The 15,114-nt window shown below is 42.3% G+C and overlaps 1 protein-coding gene across 4 annotated transcripts in view; it reads right to left on the bottom strand.

The window, feature by feature from the left end:
* KCNQ4 (potassium voltage-gated channel subfamily Q member 4) overlaps positions 1–15,114 on the bottom strand; it is a 752,031-nt gene that overhangs the window by 382,794 nt on the left and 354,123 nt on the right. For 3 of the 4 annotated variants that reach the window (XM_063954218.1, XM_063954215.1, XM_063954216.1), the window contains exons 8-9: positions 9,654–9,742; positions 5,172–5,312 (exon numbers count right to left, since the gene is read on the bottom strand). In XM_063954218.1, coding sequence (XP_063810288.1) covers positions 5,172–5,312; positions 9,654–9,742 — 230 coding nt within the window. The remainder of the gene's footprint in view (positions 1–5,171; positions 5,313–9,653; positions 9,743–15,114) is intronic. The other variant, XM_063954217.1, reaches the window with a different exon arrangement.

Here is a 15,114-nt window from a genome sequence, read left to right as displayed (position 1 = left end):
TTACACACAGTCCAGTCTAATAAAGAAAGACATTTGTGGGTAATATCAATTGTACATTAATCTGTACATTTAATCTACCAGCTTTGGTCACAAAGGGAAATAGAAGGCAAATCTATAATTTAAAAAGCTCTGCTCTAATTTAAACTTTTGGCCAAGTATTGTTATCTCCATAACGGTGTATTCCTGTATCTACATGCCTGCTATACAACATGGCAAGGAAGAATAGATTCCTCATAAAACAAGTCCACTGATGGTCATGGTGATACTGAGGAGAAAAACAACCTGCAGGAGAAACACATCCCGAAATTCAATATGTGTGTATGAGTGATGATGGTATACTGTATTGCTTGCCGTGCACTAGAGGAAAAAAAAAGTTCAGCTCTACTGTGAGAAAGAGGGATTGCAAAGTGGGATTAGTGATGAAGTTCAGGGAGAAAAGATAAAGTGACATTAACAGAAAAATATACTGACAGTCACAAAACAAACACGGAGAACACTGGATACTTCTCAGTCAGAGGGGCTGGCAATATTATGTGCAGGCAAATGCAATGCATACTGCACTCATATACAATGAATACCACATTGCACACTGCACTCGTATACCGTTTATATCACATTGCACACCGCATACTGCACTCATATACAGTGTGCTACACAATGCACACCGCATATTGCATTCATATACAGGTGAAATTCAGAAAATTAGAATATCGTGCAAAAGTTTATTTATTTCAGTGATTCAACTTAAAAGGTGAAACTAATATGTTATATAGACTCATTACATGCAAAGTGAGATATTTCAAGCCTTTATTTGTTATAATTTTGATGATTGTGGCTTACAGCTTAAGAAAACCCCATATCCAAAACCTCAGAAAACTAGAATATTATATAAAATCAATAAAAAAAAGGATTTTAAATACAGAAATGTCGGCCATCTGAAAAGTATAATCATGCATATGTACTCAGTACTTGGTTTGGGCCCCTTTTGCATGAATTACTGCCTCAATGCGGCGTGGCATGGATTCTATCAGCCTGTGGCACTGCTGAGGTGTTATGGAAGACCAGGATGCTTCACTAGCGGCCTTCAGCTCTTCTGCATTGTTCGGTCTCATGTCTCATCTTTCTCTTGGCAATGCCCACAGATTCTCTTTTTTCTTTAGCCCAGGTAAGACGCTTCTGACGTTGTTTGTTATTCAGTAGCGGCTTCACAAGAGGAATACGACATTTGAAGCCCATGTCCAGGATCCGTCTGTGTGTGGTGACTCTTGATGCACTAACCCCAGCCTCAGTCCACTCCTTGTGAAGGGGTGGTCTTCAGTATACCGGCGCCGGGATCCCGACAGCCGGCATACCGACACTTATTCTCTCTCGTGGGGGTCCACGACCCCCCTGGAGGGAGAATAAAATACCGTGCCCGCACCGTGGCGAGCCCGCAAGGGGCTCATTTGCGCTCACCACACTGTCGGTAAGCCGGCGGTCGGGCTCCCGGCGCCGGTATGCTGGTCGCCGGGAGCCCGACCGCCCGCATTCCATACGCATTTTTTCATTGTGAAGCAAACAACAAACAGGACAAAATAACAGAAAACTTCAGCGTGCATAACTATTCACACCCCTAAAGTCAGTACTTTGTAGAGCCACCTTTTGCGGCAATTACAGCTGCAAGTCGCTTTGGATAAGTCTCTATGAGCTTGCCACATCTTGGCACTGAGATTTTTGCCATTCCTCAAGGCAAAACTGCTCCAGCTCCTTCATGTTGGATAGTTTCCGCTTGTGAACAGCAATCTTCAAGTCTGACCACAGATTCTCAATTGGATTGCGATCTGGGCTTTGACTAGGCCATTCAAACACATTTAAATGTTTCCCCTTATCCACTCGAGTGTTGATTTAGCAGTATGCTTCGGGTCACTGTCCTGCTGGAAGGTGAACCTCCATCCCAGTCTCACATCACAGGCAGACTAAAACATGTTTTGCTTAAGAATATCCCTGTATTTAGCACCATCCATCTTTCCCTCGACTCAAAACAGTTTCCCAGTCCCTGCTGCTGAAAAACATCCCCATAGCATGATGCTGCCACCACCATGTTTCACTGTGGGGATGGTGTTCTTGGGGTGATGGGATGTGTTGGATTTGCACCAGACATAGAGTTTTCCTTGGTGGCCGGAAAGTTACATTTTAGTTTCATCTGACCAGAGCACCTTCCTCCAGACATTTGGGGAGTTGTCCACATGCCTTTTGGCAAACTCAAAACGTGAATTCTTATCTATAACACTAAGAAATGGCTTTTTTATGGCCACTCTTCCATAAAGCCCAGCTCTATGGAGTGTATGGATTATTGTGGTCATATGCGCAGATACACCAGTCTCTGCTGTGGAACTCTGCAGCTCCTTCAGGGTTACCTTTGGTCTCTGTGCTGCCTCTCTGATTAATGCATTCCTTGCCCGGTCTGTGAGTTTTGGTGGCTGGCCCTCTCTTGGCAGGTTTGTTGTGGTACCATGTTCTTTCCATTTGAAGATGATGGATTTGATGGTGCTCCGGGGAATCATCAAAGATTTGGATATTTTTATATAACCCATCCCTGATTTGTACTTCTAAACAACTTCGTCCCTGACTTGTTTGGAGAGCTCATGGGTCTTCATGGTGTGATGCCTCTTGCTTAGTGGTGTTGTAGCCTCTCGGGCCTTTCAAAAAAGGTGTGTTTATACTGACAGATCACGTGACACTTAGGGGGAGATTCAAATGTTTGAAAAGTCAGTTGGGTGTCTGTTTTTTCCTGTCTATTAGATAGGAAAAAACAACATCCAACTGACTTTTCAAACATTTGAATATCCCCCTTAGATTGCACACAGGTGGACTTCATTTCACTAATTATGTGACTTCTGAAGGTAATTGGTTGCACCAGAACTTTTGAGGGGCTTCATAGCAAAGGGGGTGAATACCTATGCACATGCCAATTTTCACATTTTTATTTATAAAAATAATTTTTTATATACATTTTTATCATTTCACTTCACCAACTTAGACTATTTTGTGCATATCCATCACATAAAATTCAGATTAAAAAAAAAAATTAAATTACAGGTTGTAATGTAACAAAATAGGTAAAAAGCCAAGGGGGGTGAATACTTTAGCAAGGCACTGTATGCATGATTATACTTTTCAGAGGGCCGACATTTCTGTATTTAAAATCCTTTATTGATTTTATGTAATATTCTAATTTTCTGAGATTTTGGATATGGGGTTATCTTAAGCTGTAAACCACAATCATCAAACTTATAACAAATAAAAGCTTGAAATATCTCACTTTGCATGTAATGTGTATATATTATATATTAGTTTCACCTTTTAAGTTGAATTACTGAAATAAATGAACTTTTGCACGATATTCTAATTTTCTGAGTTTCACCTGTACAGTGTATATCATATTGCACACTGCACTCATATACAATTTATATCACATTGCACACCACATACTGCACTCATGTACAATGTGCTACACAATGCACACCGCATACTGCACTCATATACAGTGTACTACACAATGCACATCACATACTGCATTCATATACAGTGTATATCACATTGCACACAACATACACTGCACTCAAATTTAGTGTACATCACATTGCACACTGCACTCATATACAATTTATATCACACTGTACACCACATACTGCACTCATCATATATAGTGTACTACACAGTGCACACCGCATACTGCACTCATATACAGTGTATATCACATTGCACACTGCATACTGCACTCATATACAATTTATACCACATTGCACACTGCATTTATATACAGTGAATATTACATTGCACACTGCATACCACACTCATATATAGTCTACAGTATATCACATTGCACACCACATACTGCACTCATATACAGTGTATATCACATTGCACACCGCATTCATATACAGTGTATATCAGAATGCACAACCAAATGCCGCACTCATATACAGTGTATATCACATTGCACAACACACTTATATACACAGTAGTATACTGTATATCACACTGCAACTGTTTACTGCACTCATATATACTGTAGGCTTACCATACTACCCATTTAAAACAGGACACTAATGAATTACACAGGTTCTGTGGCTGGCTGACTTCAAGTCTGCTTTTCCTGTTTTTAGTCAGCCACAGAACCTGTATAATCCATGAGCGTCCTGGTTTAAAGGGATAGAATGGTGAGCCGACTCATATACAGTGATTACACAATGCACACTGTATTCTTCACTCATATTTACTGTATATCACATTGCACACATATACAGTAAATATCACACTGCATGCCGCTTACTGCACTCATATACAGTGTACAATATATCACATTGCACCCTGCACTCATATACAATGAATATTACATTGCACACCACTTACAGCACTCATATGTACGGCGGGATGTAATGCCGCCCGAGTCCGGCAGACATGCTGAACTCTGACATTTTTTTAAAGGGACAATCACTGACAAGGCATGGTTTTGCCTTGTAAGTGATTGCCCCTTTAAAAAATGTCTGAGTTCGTCCGGCATCCCGCACGGCCGATGAACTCGGGCGGCATTACATCCTGCCGATAGTGTATATCACTAGTATGCACACTGCACTCATATACAATGAATATCACATTGCACATCACTTACTGCACTCATATACAGTGTATATCACAATGCACACTGCATACTGCAACACAGTGATCTGTGTACATGAGTAATGCTCACGTGAAGTTCATGCTCTCATCCTTCATATACACATGGCTACATGACCTTGGAGATCAGTTTTGATTTTGACCAGGACAGTTTTGTAATATAATTTCATGTAAAGAAATTGTCCTTGACACATATTTAAAGCATAGTTACAGAGGTGCTAATTGGCAGCCCTTGCAGCAATTAGCTCTATCTCTCACTTCCAGTAAACCTGCAATAGAGAGATTTGTATCTATAATTATATTTTTTCTTGCACATATGGAACATAATTGCACACTTTGGTTCCAAAACCTCAGTATGGAATTTCCAAATAATACAAACATGAAGGTCACACTATTCATACACCTTTCATAATTCACAAACATATGCATTGCTTTCCTCTTTTGCAGGCCCCTCTGCCACGATAGACACTTGGACAAACATTGGGCTTGGTAACATTGGCGGGGACCCCTACCTTTCCCCTGCACAGAAAGGGGGTGCTGCAGATTTCAGAGCAGAGGGGACTGGGTGATAGCGTGGAGACCCCTGACAGAGCCTAACCCCTCCATTTCGGCTGCGGGTTCGATGCCAGGTATCAAACAAAAGAAGCAGCTCTCTGAAGGGGTCAAATATATGATAACAGGTTACATTTCTGAAGGGGAATGGTGGGAGAGGAATGTAGATTTTTAGACATAAGCAGGAACAATAGCGTCCCTCTCTCTCAACATTGATTATTGGAAAACCCTTGACACCACATGGCACAAACGTTTGGATACTGCAAATAGCTCTTCAGCAGTAGCACTGAATGTTAAAAGTAATTGTCACATAGGGCCTATCTATGAAATGGTCTGTATTTTTTAGTTGCAGAGCTTTGCAAGAATATATTTTTACAATTTTTCTACACTATGCTGTTAACGACTTTGTACACTTGCAGTTTAATATTTTTTAGAGACATAGAGGATCTCATTAACGATTTGCAACAGTGGACTTCAATGACCACCTTGTAACATCAAGATGGATGCTCTACTCTCCGCTCTGACCTTCTGTGTGGAAATGAAGAAGAAAAATCTGCAGTTCACTGTGCAAAGGTGTAAACAGTACAGGTCAGCATCCTTTAACTTTAGCGCCATCTCTTTCATTTAACAGGAAACTTCTTGCTTTTACTACATCACTATAGTTATGACAGTGAGTGTCATCTTTATTACATGTGGTACTGAAAATGCTGTTCTCTACCAAATTAGCAAGACACAAAACCAGGTGTCTGCCCACTTTGCTGGAGATCTATGCAGGTGATGCAGATGATGAACCAGCAACACATGTTGATGCGACTGATGGACATTATGCTAATTGAGGTTAATGGAATATTTGTAAATGGGGCACAGTATGTTAAATTCACTTTAGCAAATGTTAAAATAGCATTTTGCAAAAACTCTTGAATGGTTTGTCTTCAAAAGAAATATATATTCTAAAATATATTTTTTATATGTTAGATAGAATTAAATTTCACAATTTATAATATTGGGAAAAAAAGTGTTAATGCTCCATTTGTTTAGCCCAGGCATTCCCAACCTCAGTCCTCAAGGGGTATGGTTCCATAGATTTACATTAAAAAGGTCTACAGTCAATACCTGCACTGTTAGTGTGCCTTGAGGACCGAGGTTGGGAATGCCTCGTTTAGCCAAATGGTTCCCAAACTCAGTCCTCAAGATACTCTAAGGCTGTTTACACATCAGAACGATGTGCGCACAATACGACATCTTCTGTGACGGGACTCCGACATCGGCAACATATACACTTGAATTTGTTACAAGATGTGGCAGTACTCGGTAGCTCTGAGTGTCTTTATTTGCGTTTACCTGCAAAATAATGCAATAGGACACACAAGCAGCTTCTTGCTGATTGCAATGATATGCAGCATGCCTATATTCCGTGTGTAATAGCGGCTGTATCTGCATCTGAAATGCCACATTACAGTGTTTTCCAGGAAAACACACTAGTATAGCATTTTGTATGCAAATATAGTCGCAGTCACACAATGGATATAGTCATGCTGCATATCATTTTAATCCGCATAGGCCGCTTGTGCGTTACTTTGCGCCTAAGATGCATTTTTGCGGAAAAAACCCCACAAAAAAAGATGCTTGCCGCTGCCGAGTCACATGGCACTCACGCGTTATGCGTAATGCGACTTCTAGCGCATGGAGCTTAGATGTAAGAGGACACATCTGTACACCAGATTTTTCTTCCAGCTGGATAGATTGGACAGATAATTTTATAGTGTGTAGCCAGCTTTAAGGATAGCCATGCTTTAGGACAGCTGACACAATTAGTAACTCAGTCAGTTTGATTATTCCATCTGTGAACAAGCATGAAAATCCTTAACACGTGGACTATGAAACTGGATACACGCTTTTAGATTATCTGTCCAATCTTTCTGGTTTGAACAAAAATCTAGTATGGAAGCAATTGACAATTGACCTTTTTTTTTCCTAAACACTGAAAAGCAGACAAAAAATGTACATTCAGATAAATTGGTTAAATTTGTTTTATTTAACCAATTTATCTGAACGACCATTTTGTCCATTTTACGGCTTTAGGGAGCAAAAGGCTAACTGGTATTTGCTCCCATACATTACGAGATTTTTGCTCCAAACAGAAAGATTGGGTAGATAATCTTATAGTGTGTATCCAGCTTAAGGGTGCCTTTAGTTTGGGAAACCCTGAGTTAGATATTTTGCGTTTTCTGACCTGAAGGTGTCACTGCAGCTACTGAGACCAAGCATAAAACATTTGCCAAAACACTAAAAAAAACTAAACACAATATGTAATCAAACCTTTCATGCTTGTCTAATTATATATGGTGCAACATACAATTACATTTCATTTTACAGAAAATTCTAAAATGTTTTGAGGATAGTTTGATTTGTCTAACATCATCAATTTAATATCATGGGGTAAATACTCAGTGTGTTTAAACATTTTTTAAATGACAATGATATTATAAACAAAACACTGATTTTTCAATTTTGACCTTAGCATGCCAAGAAGCGTTTATGCACAAGCTGTAGATTTACCTCTCATGTCACTTTCAGACATGTAACTCAGGAATTTGCCAGGTCTAGCAAGCTGGAACATTTCCAGGTCTCAGCTCTGTGACCCTTGCCATGAGCAGGGTCATGGACTTTAACCCATGTTGATGCGTGTTCACGTGCAATTTCCATGTATATGTGAAAGGGGTATCACTGGTTTCCCAGCAATCATGTGGAAGAAGCTTGAGAGAGGGAGAAGTGATTTGATTTGAACCTGACTGGTTTGGAGGTGTTTACAATTGATCACACGCCTCCTCTCCAGCTATTTCAGGAATCAAACATCTGACCTCTGTCACAAGCAATCATCCATATGTAAAGCAACAGGAGTGTACACCCTCTTAAGCAACAATAACTGAGACTACAAAAAAGAATAAGTTAGGGAGAATGATACTTCTATAGAGGATAAGGGGAGGTGTTGCTCATAGCTACCAGTACAATTTAAGCTATCACTTTATCTACCGCATTCCATAAAATGATAGCGAGGAGGCGATAGATTGCTATAGGCAACACCTCCACTTGTCACTCTTCCTCTTTAGAAGGTTTGATAAGTGATTATGTACAAATAAGCTCCATTGCATTATAGGTCACTTATGAGGACGCCAGCTAAGAAACCATTTTTTCAGAAAAGGTTACTACTGAAGAACATCGTGCCACAAAACATCTTGGTTTTGCACTGGTATGTCTTGATAGCACACCTCTTCCACCTCTTTCCACTAACAGTGCGTCTTGATAAGGAGAGGCAGAAAATTGTTTTGAGTGGAAAAGTTATACAGGTTGAGTCTCCCTTATCCAAAATGCTTGGGACCAGAGGTATTTTGGATATGGGATTTTTCCGTATTTTGGAATAATTGCATACCATAATGAGATATCATGGTGATGGGACCTAAATCTAAGCACAGAATGCATTTATGTTACATATACACCTTATACACACAGCCTGAAGGTAATTTTAGCCAATATTTTTTATAACTTTGTGCATTAAACAAAGTGTCTACATTCACACAATTCATTTATGTTTCATATACACCTTATACACACAGCCTGAAGGTCATTTAATACAATATTTTTAATAACTTTGTGTATTAAACAACGTTTGTGTACATTGAGCCATCAAAAAACAAAGGTTTCACTATCTCACTCTCACTCAAAAAAGTCCGTATTTCAGAATATTCCGTATTTCGGAATATTTGGATATGGGATACTCAACCTGTAACATCATGTCAAAGCCAAAACCTTTTGTTTTTTTGCTAAAATATTTCTCAATGTAGCATTAATAATGGCTTAAATAAATCATGAGAGTGAGGAGACATTGGCGCTGTTTTAGAACTAGCTTTAACAGGGTTTCATAACGTGTGCTCACTTGATCTTATAGACTAATTAAAGATTATATATGTTAGACATTAGACAGAACCATAACAAATCTCTTTTTGTTTGATGGTCAAATAAATAAAAAAACATTTTGTCTTATTGTAGTCCAGTGTTTGCTTGTGAGCAAAAAGACATACACTATGGGGGTAGATAAGGGTAAAAATATTTTTTTCTGAGACCATGCAGCCAACCTTACACTGATGTACTTTTTGTGTCTGTTTACTTATCGGAAGCAGTTGTTCTGATACATATCCTAAAGCCACATGCTGTTTACATGGTCCTGTAAATAGTTTAGAAAACTATTTGCGATGCTATGATATAGGAGAGGAAGGGCTGGATATTCTTCCTGTGAAACATCCTGTTCAAGTAAGTCCAGAAAAGCAACTGAACCCCTTCAATTTGTGCAGACTAAAACTTATGAAGTGGTTTTTGTCATGTCACTTTGATGGACTGATGGCTCTTTATATAGGAGACAACGTGTTAGGAGTGATAGAACTCACCTGAATGAAGGCAGGATACTGTCGTAGTAATACCATGTGGCTGTAAGGTAAGAACGACTCACATCTGTTGAATACAGACGCCAGGCAGCCTTAAAAGAAAGAAGAGTATTATGCCCCTCACATTTGTAACATCGTTATTTTGTTGCCAACACTGCATAAATTACATTTCTGAAATAGAAAAGCCAGTGTTCAAATTGACATAGCAATTGCTTAATTAAAGAAATTCCTTCATTTAAATGTTATTCCTGTAACACAGCTACAGCATCCAGTTTTCTCCTAATCCTGGTTTATCAGGTATGTGCTTTCTGAGAATTCATCACTCAGAGGTAACAATCTGAAGAGCTGAGTACACAGCGGGGTGACTTGTTCCCTGACCTGTTGTCGCGCCAACCGAGCGGCCTATTCAGGTAAGCATATACATTGACCTGATCGGCCATTCCATATGTTGAGCTGATGACACAGCTGGACAGGTATTTGAATGTGCCAGCTTAGCTTTGACATCAGTCCCTGCAGCATGTATGCTGCAGTATGGGTGGTCATTTACAGACATATTGGGTGTACACTCCTGCCAACCCACTAGCGATATACCGGTAGCTAGCAATATATCGTCCGTTCACTCAATTGGACAATATATCACCTAGTGTGTAGTCAGCATAACACATGGGGACATAAACGTATATAACATTAAATGCAGCAGAATGCGAATATTATAAAAAGAGTCCAGGATAACCACATTGCCCATAGCAATTAAAATACAGCTCTCTAATCTAATTGGTTCCTAAGAACAACACATCCGTTAGTTCTCTTTAGAAAGTTTAATAAATCTCCCTCCAAGTGTGACAGCTGTTGAATGCAATTGCATTTAATTCTATGGAAACATGACAATTATTGTCTTTTTACTGCAATTATTCTGCAATGCAATGTGTCAGAGAACCAACCATTTTCCCTATCCAGACGATAAACTGTACTGTACAAGCTTATGGAGTAATTGATAAAATAGTGAAAAGTATTTCAAAATAAAAATGATTCTCTGCGACTTATAGATCTGGCTGTGGAAACATCCATGTCAACAACCAGATCATGTGGGCATTCAGGTGACAACATCTCATACCACGCCAGTTTTAGCACTTCTATACGAGAGAACTGTATTCTGAATCACATAGCACAGATAGCAGATGAGATTTACATGGTCTACAGTGAGTAATTCACTGTGACGACAGCAAATAAAAAAAACTGTGATTATGAGCTGTAAAAAGCTGACCTAGATTTAAGCACAACTTGTTGCTTCTTATGCATATAGTATTATGAAAACTGCATGCAGCATTAATAAATACACAGCTAATGGTGAACAAAACTGAGCAGTCAAGATTAGAACAGTGATTTGAGGTGTAATATTTGCATAATATGCATAACGAGATTTATGGTAAGAAGTTACAGTTGTTAAATCTCTTTCTGCGAGGTAGAATGGGTTCCACAGGGAAAAACATCGGGTGTAGAGTAGGATCTTGATCCGAGGCACCAACAGGCTAAAAGCTTTGACTGTTCCCAGAATGCATAGCGCCAACTTCTCTATAACACCGCCTCTGTGCACAGGAGCTCAGTTTTGTTAACCAGCCCAATGCAGTAGCAGGCAAAAAGAGACGACAACCGTTAGTAGCCACATACACCACATTCTCACGACAGGAGAAGGTGTCAGCGGCTAATGCCATACAAACCCAAAGAAGCTAAGTGCGTCAGGGTGGGCGCCCTGTGGAACCCAGTGTAACTCGCAGAAAGAGATTTAACAAAGGTAAGTTCTTACCATAAATCTTGTTTTCTGCAGCGGGTTCCACTGGGTTCCACAGGGAATAACATTGGGGATGTCCTAAAGCAGTTCCTCATGGGAGGGGACGCACTGTAGTGGGCACAAGAACCCAGCATCCAAAGGAAGCATCCTGGGAGGCGGATGTATCAAAGGCATAGAACGTTATGAACGTGTTTAGTGAGGACCACGTAGCTACCTTGCACAATTGTTCAAGGGTCGCACCACGGCAGGCCGACCAAGAAGGTCCAACAGACCTAGTAGAATGGGTTTTGATGGTAGCAGGAGCAGGAAGGCCATCCTGTACATAAGCATGTGCAATCACCATTCTAATCCATCTGGCCATGGTCTGCTTGTTAGCAGGCCAGCCACGTTTGTGAAAACCAAACAGTACAAAGAGAGAATCAGACTTCCTGATGGGAGCTGTCCTCTTTACATAGATATGTAGAGCCCGTACCACATCCAAAGACCGCTCTTTGGAAGACAATTCAGGAGAGACAAAGGCCGGAACCACAATCTCCTGATTAAGGTGGAAAGAAGACACCACCTTAGGTAGGTACCCGGGACGTGTCCTAAGAACCGGCCGGTCACGGTGAAAAATCAGATAGGGGAACCTACAAGACAAGTCACCCAAATCCGACACCCGCCTAGCAGAGGCAATAGCCAGTAGAAATAATACCTTAAGGGAAAGCCACTCAAGTTCTGCAGATTCAAGAGGATCAAACGGAGAATCCTGTAATGCCTCTAGAACCACGACAGATCCCAAGGAGCCACAGGCGGGATGTAAGGAGGTTGAATCCGTAACACACCCTGAGTGAATGTATGAACATCAGGCAGAGTGGCAATTTTTCTCTGAAACCAAACCGACAAGGCAGAAATATGAACCTTGATGGAGGCCAGACAAAGGCCCAAGTCCAGGCCCTGTTGCAGAAAGGCCAAAAGTTTGGCCGTACTAAACTTGTAAGCATCGTGATTGTTAGATGTGTACCAAGCAAAGTAAGAATTCCACACCCTACGGTAAATCCGAGCAGAAGCCGGCTTTCGGGCCTTCAACATAGTCTGAATGACCGCCTCAGAAAAACCCTTGGCCCTTAGTACGGAAGCTTCAAGAGCCACGCCGTCAAAGGCAGACGGGCCAAATCCTGGTAAAAAAGGGCCCTGAACGAGGAAGTCTGGTCGTTGTGGAAGCAGAAGAGGACGCTCTAACGAGAGACCCTGAAGGTCTGAGAACCAATGCCGTCTGGGCCACGCTGGAGCGATCAGAAGTAGGATTCCTCCTTCTTGCTTGTACTTCCTTATTACTCTGGGCAGAAGTGACACTGAAGGGAACACGTATGGCAGCCGAAAGTTCCATGCAATTGCCAGAGCATACACGAATGCTGCTTGAGGATCCCTTGTCCTTGCTCCGAAGACCTAAACCTTGTGATTGTGTCGAGACGCCATCAGATCCACATCTGGGAGGACCCACTTGTCCACTAGGAGTTGAAATACTTCTGGATGGACTGAGGAAGTCCGCTTCCCAGTTTAAGACTCCCGGAATGAACACTGCCGATACGGCTGGCAGATGGCGTTCTTCCCACTGAAGAATTCTGGATACTTCCCTCATTGCCATGCGGCTTCGAGTGCCGCCTTGATGATTTATGTACGCCACCGTGGTGGCGTTGTCCGACTGTACTTGAACAGGTCTGTTCTGTATTAAATGCTGGGCCAAGTTCAGAGCGTTGAATACTGCCCGCAGTCCAAGAATGTTTATCGGGAGGAGAGACTCCTCCTTGGTCCACCGACCCTGAAGGGAGTGTTGCTCCAACACCGTGCCCCAACCTCTCAGACTGGCATCCGTCGTCAGAATGACCCAGTTGGAGATCCAGAAGGGACGACTTCTGCTCAATCGTTGGTCCTGAAGCCACCAGCTCAGTAGTAACAGACGGAACTCCGAGGACAAGGAGATCATATGAGACCTGATCCGGTTAGGCAGGCCATCCCACTTGGCAATAATCAATTTCTGTAGAGGGCGGGAATGGAATTGAGCGTACTCCACCATGTCGAAAGCTGACACCATGAGACCTAGCACTTGTATTGCCGAATGTATCGACACTTGCAGACGAGATAGGAAGCATCGAATCCTGTCCTGAAGTTTCAGGACCTTCTCCTGAGACAACAACAACCACTGGTTGTGAGTGTCTAACAACGCCCCCAGGTGCACCATGCTCTGAGCAGGTACCAGGGAAGATTTCTTCCAGATGATGAGCCACCCGTGGGCTTGCAGTAACTGGAGCGTCAGATCCAGATGGCATAGGAGAGTTTCTGGGGAATTCACCAGGATCAACAAGTCGTCCAGATACGGGAGGATCCTGACCCCTTGACAGCGGAGTACAGCCGTCATTACCGCCATGACCTTGGTGAAGATTCGCGGAGCCCTGGTCAAGCCAAAAGGTAACGCCCGAAATTGGTAATGGAGGTTTCCAACAGCAAACCTCAGATACTGCTGACGCAACATTGCAATAAGAATATGCAGGTAAGCATCCTGTATGTCCAGGGAGACCATATAGTCTCTGAGTTCCAAGGCCAGAACAATAGAGTAAGAGTTTCCATACGAAACTTGGAGACTCTCACATATTTGTTCAAGGACTTGAGGTTGATAATGGGCTGAGAAGACCCATTCGGTTTCGGGACTAGGAATAGCGGTGAATAGTACCCCTTGCCTCTCTGAGCCAGAGGCACCTGTACTACCACTCCTGTGTCCAGGAGGGACTGTACCACCAAATGAAGAGTTTTTGCCTTCACCTGATCCGAAGGGACGTCTGTCAGGCAAAATCGATGAGGGGGACGATTCTTGAAAGATACGGCGTAACCTCGAGTGACGACTTCCCGTACCCAGGCATCGGAAGTGGTCTTCAACCATTCCTGGGTAAACCCTAGAAGTCGGCCCCTACCCTGGGATCCCCCAGAGGGAGGCCCGCCCCATCATGCAGCAGGCTTGTCAGTTTTGGAAGCAGGCTGATGTGCAGCCCAGGCCCTTTTAGGTTTGGGCTTAGTGGTTTTGGAAGTGCGAGCCTGTTTCAGATACGCCTGACCTTTTGCTTTACCTGAAGGACGAAAGGAGCGAAAGGAAGTACTCTTAGCCTTCGGTACCAAAGGTGCAGTACTAGGTAGACACGCTGTTTTAGCAGAAGCTAAGTCAGCCACTATCTTGTTGAGGTCCTCTCCAAAAAGAATGTCTCCCTTAAAAGAGAGCACCTCCAGGGTTTTCTTCGAGTCCAGATCCACAGACCAGGACCGTAACCAGAGAATCCGGCGAGCCAAAATGGACGTAGTAGAAGCCTTGGCCGCCAGAAACATGAGGCCGCCTCCTTAATGTAATGAGATGCTGTGACAATATACGAGAGACATTGTCTAGCATTATCAGAAAAGTTGGATGGCAGCTCTGCTTCCACCTCCTGAGCCCACGCTTCAATAGCCTCTGCAGCCCATGTTGCTGCAATAGTGGGCCAATGCACAGCACTTGCTAGGGTGTAAATCGCTTTTAAACAACCCTCCAGGTGCTTATCCGTCGGTTCTTTCAGAGAAGTGACGGTAGTTACAGGCAGAGCTGAGGACACCACCAGTCGCACCACTTGCGAATCCACTGGCGGGGGTGTTTCCCAGTTTTTACTTAGCTCC

The sequence above is a fragment of the Pseudophryne corroboree genome, chromosome 2 (genome assembly GCF_028390025.1).
Source record: "Pseudophryne corroboree isolate aPseCor3 chromosome 2, aPseCor3.hap2, whole genome shotgun sequence".
NCBI classification, from domain to species: Eukaryota; Metazoa; Chordata; class Amphibia; order Anura; family Myobatrachidae; genus Pseudophryne; species Pseudophryne corroboree.
The sequence above is the reverse complement of the archived record's forward strand: the minus strand, read 5'-3'. Positions and strand labels throughout refer to the sequence as shown.